General features: G+C 48.4%; 1 protein-coding gene across 2 annotated transcripts in view; it reads right to left on the bottom strand.

The window, feature by feature from the left end:
- Nucleotides 1-334: 334 nt before the first annotated feature.
- GJA3 (gap junction protein alpha 3) overlaps nt 335-17519 on the bottom strand; it is a 21797-nt gene continuing 4612 nt past the window's right edge. For both annotated transcript variants that reach the window (XM_017548205.2, XM_037745593.1), the window contains exon 2: nt 335-2798. In XM_017548205.2, coding sequence (XP_017403694.1) covers nt 1483-2781 — 1299 coding nt within the window. In that variant the 5' untranslated portion in view covers nt 2782-2798 and the 3' untranslated portion in view covers nt 335-1482. The remainder of the gene's footprint in view (nt 2799-17519) is intronic.

Genomic DNA, 17519 nt, shown 5'->3' with positions numbered 1-17519 from the left:
AAATTGGAAAGCATAGGGACTTGCTGAATAAGGCTTAATGATACTCAGAAGCTGAGGGTGAAAAGTTGAGTAGAAACAGGCTCAACATGACCGTCGTTCATTTTATAAACAAATGGTGACCAAGATACTGCAGCCTTGTTTGCAGGACAGAAAATTCTGCCATCTTCCAGCCATGCCCACACACAGAAACAGCTTTCCCTGTCAGGACAGCTCTGGTGTGGAGGGAGAAGGGGGCACACACCCTGCATGGGCACACGCCCTTGCCCCAGGCAGGGATCCTCAGACACTCATATTATTTACACCGCAGAAAGCAAGCAGGCTGCCCACAAAGAACGATTAGGAAACTTGAAGTGTTTTATTCCGTACTTTTTCTTTAAAGTGTAGACTGTCATAGATTCATCCGTATAAATAATTTTCCTGCCAACATTAGTTCACTTTTCACTTCCCATTCAAAATCTTCAGAACTTCAAGTATTTGAATGCACTTAAAAATTCCCCCTGCTTTTGTTTTACATAGCACATTCTCATTATAATTAGGCGACTCATGAAGTTGAAGAATTTCTTGTAAAAGAAAGTTCAAAATCTACTAGTATGCATTAGGACAAATTAGCACTGTCTTGGTCAGTAATCATTTTAACAGTATGTAAAGAAAGAAAAACACTATGTTTCTTTCATTTTTCCTGAAAGAAAAGTGGAAGAAAATAGGCATATCTGTACCATTCAGATCAAAGCACAAAATATCATTTAAAAAATAAATACCTAAGGCATACCTGACACACTTTTATGTCAATTTCCTCAACTGTTTAAAAATGGCCTCAGGTGTGGCTGTGTGTCCACCTGCCTTCTGCCAGCAACCTCTGCAGCCCTTGCCCACTGAGCCTGCGTCCGGAGTAACTGCTCTTTGTCACTTGTCATGAAGCCTGCAGCTTGATATCCTGGGCTTCACATGCAATTTCGGAAACTCAAATGACACTACATAGACTTGCTCTAAATCTTTTTTTAGTGCAGTTTGGCAAATATCCCAAATGAAATTCAACTCTAAGTTAAAAGTATCAAACAGAGATAGAGCTAAGTGCCTCCATGATTCTCTGGGCTGCCCAGAGGCTCTGGAGAGCGTAGGAATAGAAAACCCAAATGCCCCGGAGCTGAAGGGACTGCAAGATACCTGCTGCTTTACCACAACAGAACAGTTACCCCAGGGACAGCCCTCCCGACTGGGCTTCTGCGCTGCTGTGAAGATCTTAAAGGCCCACAACCCTTGTCCTCCCAAAGCCCCAAACTCAAAGTGGGCGTCATCCCCACTGTTAACTCACAGTGCTAAGAAGAGCAAGCATTGAACACGGAAACCTGATCTGTCCCCCATCGTCCACCTCCCGGGACTCTGGACGCTCACTTTCAGGCTCTATCTGCTGGTGGGAACTGCACTTTGGTTTTGGTTTCTAGGAAAAAGATCACTACACAGCTGTCTGGAGACACCCGGGCACTAGATGGCCAAGTCCTCTGGCCTGGCCCGCCCACTGCTGGCCTTGCTGGCCCTACCCGGATCCCCCAGGAGCAAGGGCGGCTGGTGCATCTGGGCCGCGGTGGTCACAGCCTGCTCCTCCTCCTCGGGGGTCCCTGCCAGGGCGCTCCCCTCTAGACTGCTGCCGCTCCCGTCCAGCAGCAGGGGCGCCGCGCCTGCCTCGGCCTCGGGCGCGAGCTGCTGGGAGCTGCTGCTGGTGGGGCTGGGCGCGGCGGGCCTGGCCGCCGCCGGGGAGGCCTTGAGCGCGGGGGGCTGCTGCTCGGCCGCCTGGTTGGCCCAGTTCTGCTGAGTCATCAGCAGGTGCTGGTGGCCGTTGTAGAGCTTGGCGGACTGGCCCTTCCCGCGCGCCTCGGTCAAAGCTAGCATTTTGAAGTCCACGGCTGGTGGCGGGGCCCCGGGGTAGCCCACGGCACGGGCCTGTCCCAGGGGCGCAGCGGTGTGCGCGTAGTAGGGCGGGAACCCGATGGCGACGGCGGACGGCCGGGAGCTGGGGGGCAGGGGCGGGGGATCGGCCGTCCCCAGCTGGGTCTCGGAGGCGCCCGGGCCGAGGCGGCTGGTCACGCCCTGCTTGAGCTTCTTCCAGCCCAGGTGGTAGATCTCCAGCATGTTGAGCAGCAGGGACGCGCAGGCCACCGCCAGCATGAAGATGATGAAGATGGTCTTCTCCGTGGGCCTGGAGATGAAGCAATCCACCGTGTTGGGGCAGGGCCAGCGGTCGCAGCGGTAGAGCGGCTTCAGCTCGAAGCCGTACAGAAAGTACTGGCCGGCGATGAAGCCCACCTCGAACAGCGTCTTGAAGATGATGTTGAAGACGTAGGTCCGCAGCAGCGCCCCGGACATGCGCACCCTCCCGCGGTCATCCCGCGAGCGGGGCTTGTCCTGCACCGGCTCCTTGGGGCTGGGGCTGTCCCTCTTCAGCTGCTCCTCCTCCTCCCTCTCTTTCTTCTTCTCTTCCATGCGCACGATGTGCAGCACGTGGCCCAGGTAGATGAGGGTGGGCGTGGACACGAAGATGATCTGCAGCGCCCAGAAGCGGATGTGTGAGATGGGGAAGGCCCTGTCGTAGCAGACGTTCTCGCAGCCCGGCTGCTGGGTGTTGCAGGTGAAGTCTGCCTGCTCATCACCCCACACGTTCTCTGCCGCGGCCCCCAGCACCAGGATGCGGAAGATGAACAGCACCGTCAGCCAGACCTTGCCAATGACCGTGGAGTGCTCCTGTGCATTTTCCAAGAGTCTTCCCAGAAAGCTCCAGTCACCCATTGCTTCAGATTCCTAACCTGCAAGGAGAAAACGCTCATTAACACCGGGGCTGCGATGGCTGAGCGCCAGGGTCTGCACCTGAGGGCTGCAGCCACTGCCCCATGGCCTGGGATGGGGCTGATGGGCAGCTTCTCCACAGGGCAGGCATCGCAGCTCCCTGGGACGTGGCTGAGCACACTATGCAAGTGCAAACGTCCGTGAGGAACCACAGGTTAAACTCTTCATTTCAGAGACAAGGAAGCCAGAGCCAGGAGAGAAATGCCCCCGCTGGTCTCCATGCTGCCCGGGTTCTCTCCCTGAGGCTGACCCCACAGGAGCTCTGGGGCTCTGCCACCACTGGGGCCAATTCTGAATCATGACCTTTCTGTTCAGGTGGGATTACAGCAACCTCTTCCCAAATTGCTGCCATCCCTATGCCCATGCCACCTTCAGAACTTCTGCCATGCTAATCTAATACCTTTTCTGCTTTCTCTGTCTTCACATCAACTCTTTATGCTTAAATTTATCTAAACTAGGAAAGTTTACTACTGTCAATGGAAAACTGGCACTAATACCTTCAGTGGATGGTATCTTTAAGAGTAAATACATTCCAACTCAGCCAGCTTTATTTTGGAAATAAGGAAATAAAGGTGTACTCCCCTTTTTTAAAAACAGAATAAATTCCTTGATGACAGCGAAGATCATACATTCTATGGGATATTGCTTGGCAAAAGCTCTGGGTGTAAGCTCTCTCTTTGCTGCAAAGAGGAAGATGGGGAGTACTGGAGAGGTGTTGAACAAGCTAGTACCAAACCCAGCCCTTCTCCAAGGCCACTATTTGGGTGGAAACAGAATTGATAAGGGAACGATCTTCTCATGCATGATTCAGCATCAACTCATGACCACCTGAAATCACCTCAGCTGATTGAGTGCCCACACTGGATTCTGGGCAGAGCTCGAGGCGTGGACGATGGGGGCAGAGCTCGAGGCGTGGACGATGGGGGCAGAGGAAGCACCTGGGGTGAACCGAGCTTGAAGATCCTGCTAGGAGCAGAGGCCAGCTCAGCAGAGCCAGACCCGCCGTGGCTGTCACCCAACAGCACTCGAGGGTACCCAGCATGTCCGGGGGTGGACACAGCATGCCCAGACTCGGTCAGGGTGCAAGTGAGTAGAGCCCAACCAGCATGGGAGATGGCATGGGTCCTTGGTCTTCTGGGTCAGAGTGCCTACGGGTGCTGGGCAGGGCTCACCAGCCCCACCTGCCCCTGAGGTGTGACTCCAAAGAAGGCAGCCCATGGGGGATGCGTGGTCCCAGCTGCAGACCCACCCCTAGGCCCAACTCAGCAAGTGTCGGGTAAACACCACCAGGCAGGCAGCTTCCTCTCTCTGAGCGTGTGTACACCATGGTCATTCACGGGGATGGAGGGAGGTGGGACCACAGGCCTGCTGAGAAGGTGGCAGTGCCCACAGACACAGGGGATGAAGATGAGACTGTGTCCCACGTCGCTGCTGCCCCAACAGGCTGGATGCTGGGAATGTGGACGGAAAGACAGCTCCATGCTATGCAGTGAGGAGAGTGGTCTCAGCTGTGAGGACACAGTCTCCAGTGGAACCAAAGAAAACACTTGTCATTTTCAATTTTAAAATATTTTAGGCCAGGCACAGTGGCTCATGCCTGTAATCCCAGTACTTTGGGAGGCTGAGGCAGGTGGATCACTTGAGGTCAGGAGTTTGAGAACAGGCTGGCCCACATGGTGAAACCCCATCTCTGCTAACAATACATAAATTAGCCAGGTGTGGTAAAGCACCTACTATTCCCTAGTCTCAGCTACTTGGGAGGCTGAGGGAGGAGAATCACTTGAACCCGAAACGCAGAGGCTGAAATGAGCCAAGATGGTGCCACTGCACTCCAGCCTGGGTGACAGAGCAAGAATCCGTCTTAAAAATATATATTTTTTAAATATTAACTTTTATGAACTTGTTCAAAGGCAAATTAACAAAAAACTCTACTCACTAGCAATCTAAAGAAACAGACAAATGTTAACCCTCCCTTACAATAAACTCCCACGTTTTGCTTGGGCCCCGGAGCTCTGCGAGAAAGCTGGCTGTTCTCGTGTCCTCCCAGGCTCTCACCTCCTGCTGTGGCTGCCGTCTTTTCCTGTGTTCAAAGGAAGTGGGATGATTTACTTTAGAAACTTAATTACTGCACTTGAAACCATCCCGTCTGTCCCATGAAGGACGTCTGGGAACCATTCTGGGTCACTTCCTGCTTCCCCTCCAAGTGTCCCTCTGGGCTGGGACCAGGTCCCCTAATGGCATCTCTGCCTCTCCCTGCCCAGGCGTCTGGGCAGACGCTGCACAGAACAGAACCATGACAGCAGGCAAGACCCACCAGGACCTGGGCCCAGACACACTGCAGCCTGAAATTCCACCTTTAGGTCTCTGCACATGCTGCTTCTCCCACCTAAAGCCCTGCCCCATCCGGTCACTGCCTGCTGACCTGCCCCTTGCCTCCACTGTCCCCTCAGAGGTGGCCACCGCAGGCCTACACCGATGCCCTGGGTTCTCTCCCCCCCTTGCCATGCCCTAGTTTAATGGCTGTCACCTCCTCCCTCCTCCCCCTACCCCACCTCTGCTCGAGCAGGTTCCCTGCATTCCCTCCCTCCTTTCACAGCCTCACCTGCCAAGCTTCCCTGGGCAAGGGCAACCTCTGGGCTCTAGAGAACACCTGCCCCCTGTGCCCCTCCCCTAGGCCTGGCTCTGAGGGCGGGGCTGGCACAGGCATCCTCTCCAGTCCCAGTCTGTAGGCAGAACAGCCAGGTAATATGCTTTCTGGAGGCTTCTGAGGAGAGGCCACTGTGGGTAGCTCATGCCCCTTCCAGACGCCTTGCACATGCTCCAGCAGGTCTTGCTAAAAAGCAGTCTACATGGGGTGCTGGGACAGGGGCCTGGCCGGCCCCCCATACAGGGCAGATGGCATGGAGCATCATGAGGGAGGGGTCCGCTGCCCGCCACAGACTGGACAGTTCTGCTGGCGTTTCCCTGTGGGGCCATGTTTGGAGTGACCCCACAGGAAAGAACTGTCCCACCCCAAATGCCCATCATGCACCGGTGGAGAAACACGAGGCTGAATAACTACTTATTCCATTGGTAAACCAGACGATAGGACGGGGAAGCTGACGACAGCGGCTCAGCCTGCTCCAGATCCTGTAGGCCCAGGGGCTGCAAAACACTTGAATATATGCCCTTGGAAGAGCCTCACGACCTCTGAGTGCAACCTACAAGAATGAGGACCAGCCACCAGCCCGACCCTTGCTTGTGCCCCACCAGCGGACGAGGCTGTGTCCCAGAGGCAGGAGGACAGACTGTGTCCCAGACGGGAGCATCCAGCTCTCGGGCACTGCGTGTGGTAGCACACGGGGGATCTGTGTGGATCTTTCTGGAAAAGAATGAGAGACATGAACGTAACAATAGCTTTGACCTCTAATTCTACTCCAGGACATCGTACTAAGGAAATAATCAGAGACTTGGATAAATGTGTGCACGTGGTGTATTGTGATGTACCCGTAAGGAATGACTGGAAACAAACAGCCGGTAGAGGATGAACAGTTACCCCAGCAGTGCTGGCTGGCCGTGGCTGACACTGTGCTCTGGCCAACCCAGCTCCTTCTCCCATCCTTCCCTCCCTTACCTGCCTCTATTGTGACTGGGAAGGGAAATATTTGCTTCTTTGTTCTCCCTTGTGGCTGGAGGTGAATAGAAAAGGCAGTTCTGTCCAGTGAGGTGTAAGATGCCTGCTGGGGAATGTCTGGGAAAGCTTTGGTTTTCTAAGAAAAGGGCAAGCGGTCCTTGTGCTATCCTTTCCCTTTCTTTTCCACACAGATTATAGATGTGATGCTGGAGCTGGGCAGCCACTTTGCAAGCATGAGTCAAGAAGCATGGCAGGGCACCTGCTGTGAACTGTGGAACTGCCGAATCAGCCCCATCAGCCACCTCCAGATTTCTTATGTGAGGGGAAGATCTTATTTGTTCAAATTAAGTTTCCTGTTGTTTGCAAGTGAAAAAGAATCCCTGATACACTATCTTAAATGCTTTATGAAATACAGCCTGGGAAAATGAAAAGCTATGGATCATTTATAACTACTAAAATATAAAGTAGCCATTAGATGTAATTTTTCAGAACATTAATGACATGAAAAATGACTGATGCTATGATGATAAGTGGCAAGAGCTTAGGACAACACTATAGTCTGAAATCAGCTCTTTTATACACGCTCTTACATGGACACAGAAGAAGGAAGAACGATACTGAAATGTTAACAGTGGTGCTTCTGAGAACGGGTGATTTTCCTTTTCACAGTTCTCTGCATTTTCTTTGACAACATATCACATTGCTCATCATAAAAGATCAATGACCATGGCTTTCATTTTTTGAAGTTGTAGCTTTCGAAAAAACCAGCTGACTCCTTTTTTGTTGTTCTTTCATTGTGGTTTCTACACCTTTCATTGCTTTAATCGTGTCTGTAGCAAGCACACAGACAAATACAATACACTTTGCATGCTTAGCCCCATGTCAGAGGATAGCGACTGTGGATCACCGAGAGTTTAGAGTAGATTCCATCCTCCTGCCTGGCAATCTCCCATGTCAGGCGCAGCGTTTGGAGAAAGCAGTTTCCCCAACAGACTCTAAGTGAGCCAGGGCCAGGGTGCCTGTGTCCCCATCACTTACTCTGAGCTTCACAACTACACTTCACAGTTTGGGTTTTGTTTTGTAAAACACACGTGCGAATAAATGAAAATTTAACCAGAGGACGGACAATCTGTCTGGGAGACTGACAATTGGATCCTGTTCAGACCTGCGTGGAAGCCTCCCCAGCAGATGTGGGTCCACCTCCCCTCACTCACTGTCAGATTTGGTTGGCTCTGATATGCAGAGCTGTGGAGGCATTTTATCAATTACACCCCCCAACCTTTTTTTTTTTTTTTTAAGAGACAGAGTCTCACTCTGTCGCCCAGGCTAAGGTGCAGTGGAACGATCATAGCTCATTGCAGCCTTGTGTTCACTGAGCTCAGGTGATTCTCCCACCTCAGCCTACAAGCCGCTAGGATTACAGGCGTGCACCACCATGCCTGCCTATTTTAATTTTTGTTGTAGAGACGAGGTCTTGTGATATTGCCCAGGCTTGTCTGGAACTCCTGGCCTCAAGTGATCCACAAACCTTGGCCTCCCAAAGTGCTGGGATTACAGGCGTGAACCACCACGCCCAGCCTGATGTCACTTGGTAATCATATTCCTAATACCATTAGATAGTGAAATCAGCAGAGATATGAAGCCCATGTAAGACTCTCCTCCGCTAAGTACAGACAGAGGATGAGAGAGGGTATGCCAGGATCCACGGAGGCTAAGGTCAGGCAGGGCGATGCCGAACCACGCGTCCTGAGCACCACTGGGCAGAGGAAAACACAGGCTTTGGCTTAGCACCCAAGGGAGGCCCCCAGTGTGATCACTTAACCTTGCAAGGTGCGTGCGGTCTAATGACAGAATACCACACCCCACGTTATGGAGCCCTTTTTAGATAACAGACTTAAAAACTGTGGGGTGAGGTTATACAGTACTTGGTTGCAGGATGTTTATGATCTCTCATGAGATGGCACTTGATCTTTTTGGTTCTGTCTCAGTGAAAGCTTTGATTCTTAACCATCTGAACAACAAGAGTGTGGTAATCTTGGAGCATGTGTCCAAGGCCCGGGCTGGGTGACAGGCAGGCAAATGGAAGAAAGGAAGGACAGCAAGGAGTCACATTCTGAAGACAAAAATAAAGCAAAACACGGCGTCTGATTAGAGTCAGGGCGAAAGGAGCTATGAACCAGAGGCTGAGCCTGGCGACCGGGAATACCATGGCACCATTTAAAGAGAAAGAAGTTGGGGCAAGTGCTGAACTGAGCCTGGAAGAAAGGCGAGGGGGCGGCTGTGAAAGCAAGGCGGGGGACAGGAGTGAGGACGATCAGGAGGCAGCCGGGGGCACGGGGCTGGGGGCGTCAGGAAGAGGGTCTGCACTGCAGCTTCCCTCTTAGGCAGGACCATTGAGCAAAGAACAGAGATGGAGAGGGAGGCGGGAGAACACGGCTCCTGGTGTGCGGTTTGTGTGTGCGTGTGCGCATGTGCGTGTGTGTGTGTATGCGTGAAGGATCCTATGGTCTGGCAGCGTGGGGACTAAGATTGGGCAGGGAGGACCGTGTCCTGGACAGGGTGGGGAGGGGACCCTCGGTCTGTGCCTGACCAGCATCCCCACAGAAGGCCAGACTTGGATTGTGTTAGGTTCTTAGAATGGGTGCTTTGAAGTTGTTTCATCCTTTTAACTCTGTTCCGTTTCTCCCTTAGTCTTCTGGAAAAGTTCATTTAGAGAATTCTGACCTTGGGAAGGCAAGGAGTGACCTCCCAACTCTCAAGCAGTGTGGGACCCTCCACGCAACACCGGGCGGGGCTGGAGGGCAAAGGCCACCTGAGGCCCCGCAGAGCCTGGTACAGCTGTGACAGCCACTCGCCTCTGACAGGTGAGGCTGGAGAGCCAGGGCCCACGGTGCTGAGCGGGGCCTCTGAGGCAGGGGTGACTCTGCGTCAGTGTCCTTCAAAGGGCCCAAAGGACGGAGGGGAAGAAAGGCCCATCCACCTCACAGGAAGGCAGGAGGCCACTGTGGTCAAGTGTCCTGTCCTGGGGAGGGGTCAGTGCGGCGTGGATGGAAGCAGACGCAGGGGTGGATCCGCTTCCATCTGTTCTCAGTATATCGAGAACATCAGGGAAGGAGAGAGCATGGGCAAAAGTGGGGCCTGGGGCCGGCAGAGGTACCCCAGACGGGGCGCTGTGGGTGCTGGACATCAGAGGAAGAGGAGGGTGGCTAGAGGGAGGTGGGGCAGGAGCAGGGCGGCTCCTTCGGCCAGGAGGCAGCCAGCGAGGGAAAGCTGGGCAGAAGGTCTCCAGAGTGCTGACAGGGTCAAGGAGGAGGTCACCTCCTCAGGCAAGGGCAGGACTCGCCCTGAGGAGATAAGGAAGCTTGACAGCAAGGCAGGGAGAGGATGTGGAAGAGATCAGGTCCCAACCCCCTAGCCCGCTCCTCTGCAGGCACAGGAGATGCAGGCCGTCAACATGGGCTGCTGAGGCCTGCTCCACGAAGGGACGCCTCCAGCCTGGGGGCTGCATGGAACAGAACACAGGGCCCCTGTCCCGGTACAGCCCCCATGCTGGTGGGAAGTCAGGCAACATGAGAGAATTTCCATGTGTGAGATGCCCCAATGCCCTGGAGAAGCAGAATGCTGGGGAGAAGCATCGCTGGGGGTGCACAGGCCAGAGAGGACCAGGGCCCCAGGACATGGGAGCCTCAGGGATGAGGACAGAGTGATCCAGGCCGGAAAGGGCTCTCAGGTAGGGGCATCCCTGGTGGGTTCAAGGGACAGCGAGGACGGGGTGACTAGAGCTCAGCAAGCTGGGGCTGGGGAGGCAGACAGGCCACAGCAGATGGGCAGAGAACCTGGGCTCTCACTTCAGTGCGACGGGAAAGCACTGGAATGACGGAACAGAAGAGTGGCCGTGCTCACAGGGCCACCCTGGGGCAGTCTGCGGGGCAGGGGCAGACACACAGCACCCAGCAAGGAGGCCGGGCCACCATCCAGACATACAAGAGTGGGCAGTCGAGGTGTGAGAAACGGCCCCGCCTGCATACGCCTGAAAGTGGGACCCACAGGCATGGCCCTGGGCTGGTGTGGGGAGGCATCAGCATTGTGCCTGGAATGGGAGGAATGGAACTGCCTTTTATCAAGATGGGAAGGCCAGGGGAGGCCCAGGTTTGGGGAAGAACATGGCTATCATGAATTGTTTGAGACATGTTAAGTTTAAAATGCCTGACATCTGTGAGTGTGGAGGCTGGAGGTGCACGTCTGGGAACTGTCACCAAGCGGACCCTGAGGCTGGATTCAGATTATTGAAGGGCAGGGGAGGAGGAAACGGGGCTGACGACGGAGCCCAGGGGTCCAACAGCATCCAGAGGGTGTGCACGGATGGGCGGGGCATCTGCAGAGGAGCTGATCACCACCAAGCCCAAGTTTTAGTTAAGACTCCGGAATTAGGCTGGGCGCGGTGGCTCACGCTTGTAATCCCAGCACTTTGGGAGGCCGAGGCGGGTGGATCACGAGGTCAAGAGATCGAGACCATCCTGGTCAACATGGTGAAACCCCGACTCTACTAAAACTACAAAAAATTAGCTGGGCATGGTGGCTCGTGCCTGTAATCCCAGCTACTCAGGAGGCTGAGGCAGGAGAATTGCCTGAACCCAGGAGGCGGAGGTTGCAGTGAGCCGAGATCGCGCCATTGCACTCCAGCCTGGGCAACAAGAGCGAAACTCCGTCTCAAAAAAAAAAAAAAAAAGACTCCGGAATGCAGTCACGGCCAAAAGGTTAATTTGTACCATACTTGATTCCCTCTCATAACACCATATTGACAATTAAAATTTTTTTTTTTTGGAGACAGGGTCTCGCTCTGTTGCCCAGGCTGGAGTACAGTGGTGAGATCTTGGCTCACTGCAATCTCTCTCATGAGTTCAGATTATTCTTGTGCCTCAGCCTCACGAGTAGCTGGGACTAAAGGCCCCTGTCATCATACCCAGCTAATTTTGGTATTTTTAGTAGAGACAGGGATTTGCCATGTTGACCAGGATGGTCTGGATTCCTGATCTCAGGTGATCTGCCTGCCTTGGCCTACCAAAGGGCTGGTACAGGCCAGAGTCACCACGCCTGGCCCATACTGACAATTTAAAACACTGTTACTTGGTTTATAAATTAGAGGTAATACAATATGGAGTAAAGCGAGTTAAATTAATTTTGTATTGTTTGTGATTGCCTGGAACACTGAGGTTTTGAGGGTCACATGTAGGCTTACCCAGGAAGAGTTCTACGTTTAAGTAGCAACATCTGTGAGGTTTGGTGCAGGGCAGTGGTGCTTCAGATGCTCATTTCTGCATCCTGGGTTTGGCACATATCTAAAGGGCCTGTTGGACTGAACTAGTCACAAATATACAACGAAAATGGGCTTATCCAGTTAGTTGTTTTTTCAGCCACTGGAAAGACTGTCTTCCATTAGCCTCTTTCATTCCTTGTCTATCTCAAGCTTTCGCACTTACAGACTGTAATTTCCAGATGGCACAAGACCTAGCCTGTGGTGTTAGGTACCTAAACCCGCCATTTTCGTAGTTCTGATCTGACTTTTTAAAAAAGAAATAGAATTCAAAACAAACCTGTCAAAATAACAAAAGGAACAAAAGACCTTTTCTTGTACTCTATACAGCTGACCTCAACATTTAGCATTGTCTGAGCAAGATGAAAAGCAGGCCTTTAAAAGCTGGTTTAGTGTCACCTATAATCTAGTGCCACAGTTCAATCACACAGAGCAGCATGAAAGAGGAAAATCCTGAATCTCTGAAGTTTCACACTGAGAGCACATGATATTAGTTTTCCATCTCCGGAAGAAAATGACAGAAGGCTACCCCTGTTAACCACACCAGCAGGATATCCAATGGCAGCAGTTCTAGATATACAGCACTTGGTGTCTGGTAGGACAAGTCCCCCAACCTTGTTCCACAAACGTGTCTTTTGACAGTTTTTGGCCTTTTATGTCTAACATAGGAAACTTAGGTATAGCTTTCCAAGACCCACAAAAATCCAAGAAAGGGTGTGGACTGGAAATGCATTAAACTTAGAGATTGACTTCTGTACACTCGCTTTCTCATTAGCAAGTGCAACCGCTCTACTGGGGTGACGCTTCTTTAATTCCCTGAGCCTTAAGAGGCTGTCCCTGAAGGTCTTAGTCATCTTGTTAGATTTATCCCTAGATACTTCTTTACAGTTGTTCTAAAGAGTTTGTAAAATGTTCTGATTGTTATTACTACTTAGGAACATTCTTTTTGTATACTGATATTGTATCCAGCAACCTGTTACAAAGGCTTTTCTAGTTCTAATAGGAGATTCTTTTGGATTTTCTATGTAGACATAAAAATAATCTGCTATTAAGGATAAATTTGTCTCTTCTTTTCCTAATTCTAATTCCTGTTTTTTTTTTCTTGTCTTCCCTTTACTGGCCATATGGTACGGTAACATCTTTTCTCGTTTCTGAATTTAACATGAATGTTTCCAAAGTTTTATCATTGAGCACGATGCTTTAATTTTTATCAGATTAAAGACATTTCCTTCCAGTCTTTCTTTGCTAAAAACTTGGTTCTCTTTTTGCTTTTTAAACTATGAATGAGTACTAGATGTAGCACAACACTTTTTCCCTCCATCTATTGTGATTTTTAAATGTAGATCACCGAAGAGGGTAAGTCCTCTTTGCTACGATTTAATTACTTTTTTTTTTTTTTTTTTATACACGGCCTTGCTCTGTCACTCAGAGGGAATATAGTGGCATAATTACCGCTCACCGTCACTTTGAGCTACAGGGCTCAAGCAATCTTCCTGTCTCAGCTTCCCAAGTAGCTGAGACTATAGGCACACACCACCATGTCTGGTTAATTTTTGTAGTCATTTTCATTTGTAAAGATGGGGTCTCACTATGTTGCCAGGGCTGGTCTCAAACTCCTGGCCTCAAGCCATCCTTCTGTCTCAAGACTCCCAAAGTGCTGGGATTATGTGTGTTAGCCACCATGCCTATCAATGATTTTATGTTTAATGTACTATCACATTCAATTTGCTACTACTTGATTTTGGATTTTTATTTGTTTGTATTTAAGATTGGTCTGACCTTTTTTGTCCTATCATCAGACTTTGGTATGAAAGTTATTTTAACCTGAAAAATTTTAAATTATCTGAATAAGCTCATATAAGAATCTCCTATAGGCCAGGTGTGGTGGCTCACGCCTATAATCCCAGCACTTTGGGAGGCCAAGGTGGGTGGATCACGAGGTCACGAGATTGAGACCATCCTGGTCAACATGGTGAAACCCCATCTCAACTAAAAAATACAAAAATTAGCTGGGCATGGTGGCACACACCTGTAGTCCCAGCTACTTGGGAGTCTGAGGCAGGAGAATTGCTTGAACCTAGGAGGCAGAGGTTGCGGTGAGCCAAGATCTCACCATCGCACTCCAGCTTGGGTAACAAGAGAGGAAAAAAAAAAAAAAAGAATCTCCTATAAAAGAGTTTGGGACTACTCTTTTTTTTTAGGGGATAAGAGGGAAGACTTAATTACAAATTTAATTTAATTGTTACCAACATACGTAGGTTTACTATTTACTAAGCCAATTTTGATCATTTATATTTTTAGGAAAATTTTCCACTTTAAGTTTCAAATTTGTTGGCGTAAAATTATTCATTCATGGCATTTTATGATTTTGAAGCTCTAGAGTTTGTAGTCAAATTCCTTTGTTTGGTTCCAAATATTGTTTATTTGGGGATTTAAAAATATTAGTCTTGCTAGTTTTTCTTTCCTTAAAGAACCAACTTTGATGTGCTTTTAAAAATGACAGCTTATTCTATTTTTTCATTGCCCTATTATGTATGCTATATTCATAATATTTAAAATAAATCTATAGGAGTCCTACACATCTTTTCAATAGATAATATAGGTTTTAGTAAGTGTTAGCATTATTATAAAATACACATATACAATTTAAGAGCACGCTTTATCTGAAAGTTATGTGTTAGTGGATAGTTGCAGGGGTTTCCATCTCAATTTACATGGAGAGATACATGGGTTCTATTCTTAATGTTTCAATAATCTAACACCGTGGCAGGAAGCATTACTGTCATCTGCAGCCAACTGATTTAGGAATATTATGCATTTAATTTTTCAACTTCTTTATTTAATAGTGCTAAAGCATTGCTAAGGTTATGTATATATATATTTTTTAATGAGACGGAGTCTCATCCTGTTGCCCAGGCTGGAGTGCAGTGGTACAATCTTGGCTCACTGCAACCTCAGCCTCCTGGGTTCAAGCCATTCTCTTGCCTCAGCCTACCGAGTAGCTGGGATTACAGGCACGTGTCCCCATGCCTGGCTAATTTTTGCATTTTTAGTAGAGACGGGGTTTCACCATGTTGGTCAGGTTGGTCTCGAACTCCTGACCTCATGATCCACCCGCCTCGGCCTCTCCAAGTGCTGGGATTACAGGCATGAGCCACCATGCCCGGCCAGATTATATATTTTTATCATCAGAGAATAAATCTCCAGAAACAAAAATTGTTTTAACATTATATTTTAAATGTGCTTATATTTATGAAATAAGAATATATGGAAAGCATGTACAACAGTGTCTGCCATCTATATATTATTTTTATTTCTCTTATTTTCTTTTTCATGTGGGTATTTCAGTCTTTTATGTATACCCGAAAGTCCCATGCTCTTAAATGTTTATTTGGCTAAAGTAAACATGGTGAACATTTTTCATCTCTAGTCAAAGGGAATGACCAATCAGTTTTTCTTTTTTGACCTTTTATAACTTAAAAGTTTAGTGAAAGCTTTTATTTGGTTTTATTGTATTTATGACAGAGTCTCACTGCACTCCCAGGCTGGGGTGCAGTGGCATGATCCTGGCTCACTGCAACCTCTGCCTCCTGGGTTCAAGCGATTCTCTTGCCTCATCACCCCAAGTAGCTGGGATTAAAGGCGTGTGCCACCACACCTACCTAATTTTTGTATTTTTAGTAAAAAGTACAAAAATATTTCTGGTTTTACCATGTTGGCCAGGCTGGTCTTGAACTCCTGACCTCAGGTCAGCTGCACACCTTGGCCTCCCAAAGGGTTGGGATCACAGGTGTAAGCCACAGCGCCTGGCCATATGTGAGCTAATTTTAAACTGGAAGTAAATAAAACAACTATGTTAATTTAAAAACAATTGTCTTCAATATTTTATACTTGAGAATGACAAAATTAAAAATATATGATTTATCCACAGTCTTTCTTCTCAAAATACTTGAATAAAATAAATATTCCCTCAAGAAATCAGCACTAAAGCACCATTTCCACAAGAAGTTCTAACATTAAGCTAGAAAATTAACAGCTGGTTCAGTTTCAATTCAATTGACAGGAAAATGTAGAGAGTCGGAATGTAATCAGAAACACCACCTGCCAAGACTGTTCATGTCCCACTGGGGTCTCTTTTACCTCCAGAGATGGCCCAGCTCCATCTCCCAGTGGAGCCATCTGGTTTCTTCTGCCAATTATTAAAGGGCTTTGTAAGTTTGGTTTTTTTTTTTTTTTTTTTTTTTAAAAAATTAAAAAAAATTTTTTTTAGAGACAGAGTTTTCTCCATGTTGGTCAGGCTGGTCTTGAACTCCCAGCATCAGGTGATCCACCCGCCTTGGCCTCCCAAAGTGCTGGGATTGCAGGTGTGAGCCACCACACCTGGCCTGTCAGTTTTAATGACTTCCGTGAACCACTTAAGAATTCCACTGAAATCATTTACTTATCCAAACATTTTATTTAGATATTTTAGTGCTATGTTAATGTATTTCCTTCAATCTTTCAGTCCTCAAAGTTTTAAAAGTTGAATAATGAGAAAAAATGACTTCCTTAAAGTAAAATTGAATTTACCAGTACACTTTCTGAGGGGTGGCTTGGGGCAAAGGTAAGTAATAGAGAAAATTACAGGGGTGCCTCAGCATAGCAGCAATCAGAACAGGCTTTCATCATGTCTAAAACACAAGTCAGGACGTCTGAACAGGAGATCAGCACTGACCTCATAAACACAGTGCGGTCAGTTAAAAGGCAATATCCTTATATAAATCCAAATGACACCCTTCAGTTGTCTTATATGGAAGAAATATGGAATCTTAGCATTTTAGCACGGGCTGAACCTTAGACGTGGTCTAGTTTATGCTCCTTATTTTACAAACTGGGAAATGGCGGCTCAGAGACGGTCCTGAGAGCTGGCTGCAGTTGCAGCAGAGTCCACAGTGCTGACGCCAGCACAGAGGCGCCCAACCTCCAGCTCCTGGTCCAGCTTCCCTTCCCCCTCCACGCCACTTCATGGGTGATGCAGCAGGCAGACCGTGCAGTTTATGACACTATGTATTATATGCCTTTTGCATTACATTTTATTCTCTAACATACTGGAACGCATATGTTCAGAAATGTGGGCTTGAAGTACATTTTAAACTTTCACTCTTTTCTTCCAATCCAAAGTGTCTAGAGGGGGCATTTTTACATTTTACAAAAATTGTTATATATTACTGATATGCTAAAGATAGCCCAATTATTTAATCACAAGTTTGAATTATCTTTTTTTTCCTGTCATGCTTATGGCTCACTGTAGCCTCAATCTCTTGGGCTCAAATGATTCTCCTGCCTCAGCCTCCCGAGTAGCTGGGACTACAGGTGTGTACCACCGCACTGGGCTAATTTTTTTTTTAACATGAAGCCAGAAATATATTTATTGAATCAAACTCATTCCTATAATTTTTTTTTAAAATATATTTTGGAGTGACTGTATCTTACTGTATTGCCTGGGCTGGTCTCCAACTCCTGGGCTCAAGAGATCCTCCTGCCTCAGCCTCCCAAAATGTACTGGGATTAGATTACAGGCATGAGTCACCACACCAGGCCAGAACTATCTTTTTAAAGCAAATCCAGACATTTTTACCCTTGCTTAGTGAACAAAATCCCACAACCTGATAATTATGGTATTTTATTATTCCACTGATATTACAGATACAAATTACATCTATCAAAATATTTTTGCAGAAATAATTTCTATAGTATTAATATGATTTCACTTTT

This window comes from Cebus imitator, unplaced genomic scaffold (assembly GCF_001604975.1).
Source record: "Cebus imitator isolate Cc_AM_T3 unplaced genomic scaffold, Cebus_imitator-1.0 Scaffold204, whole genome shotgun sequence".
Lineage (NCBI taxonomy): Eukaryota > Metazoa > Chordata > Mammalia > Primates > Cebidae > Cebus > Cebus imitator.
This window is presented reverse-complemented; position numbering and strand designations above follow the sequence as displayed.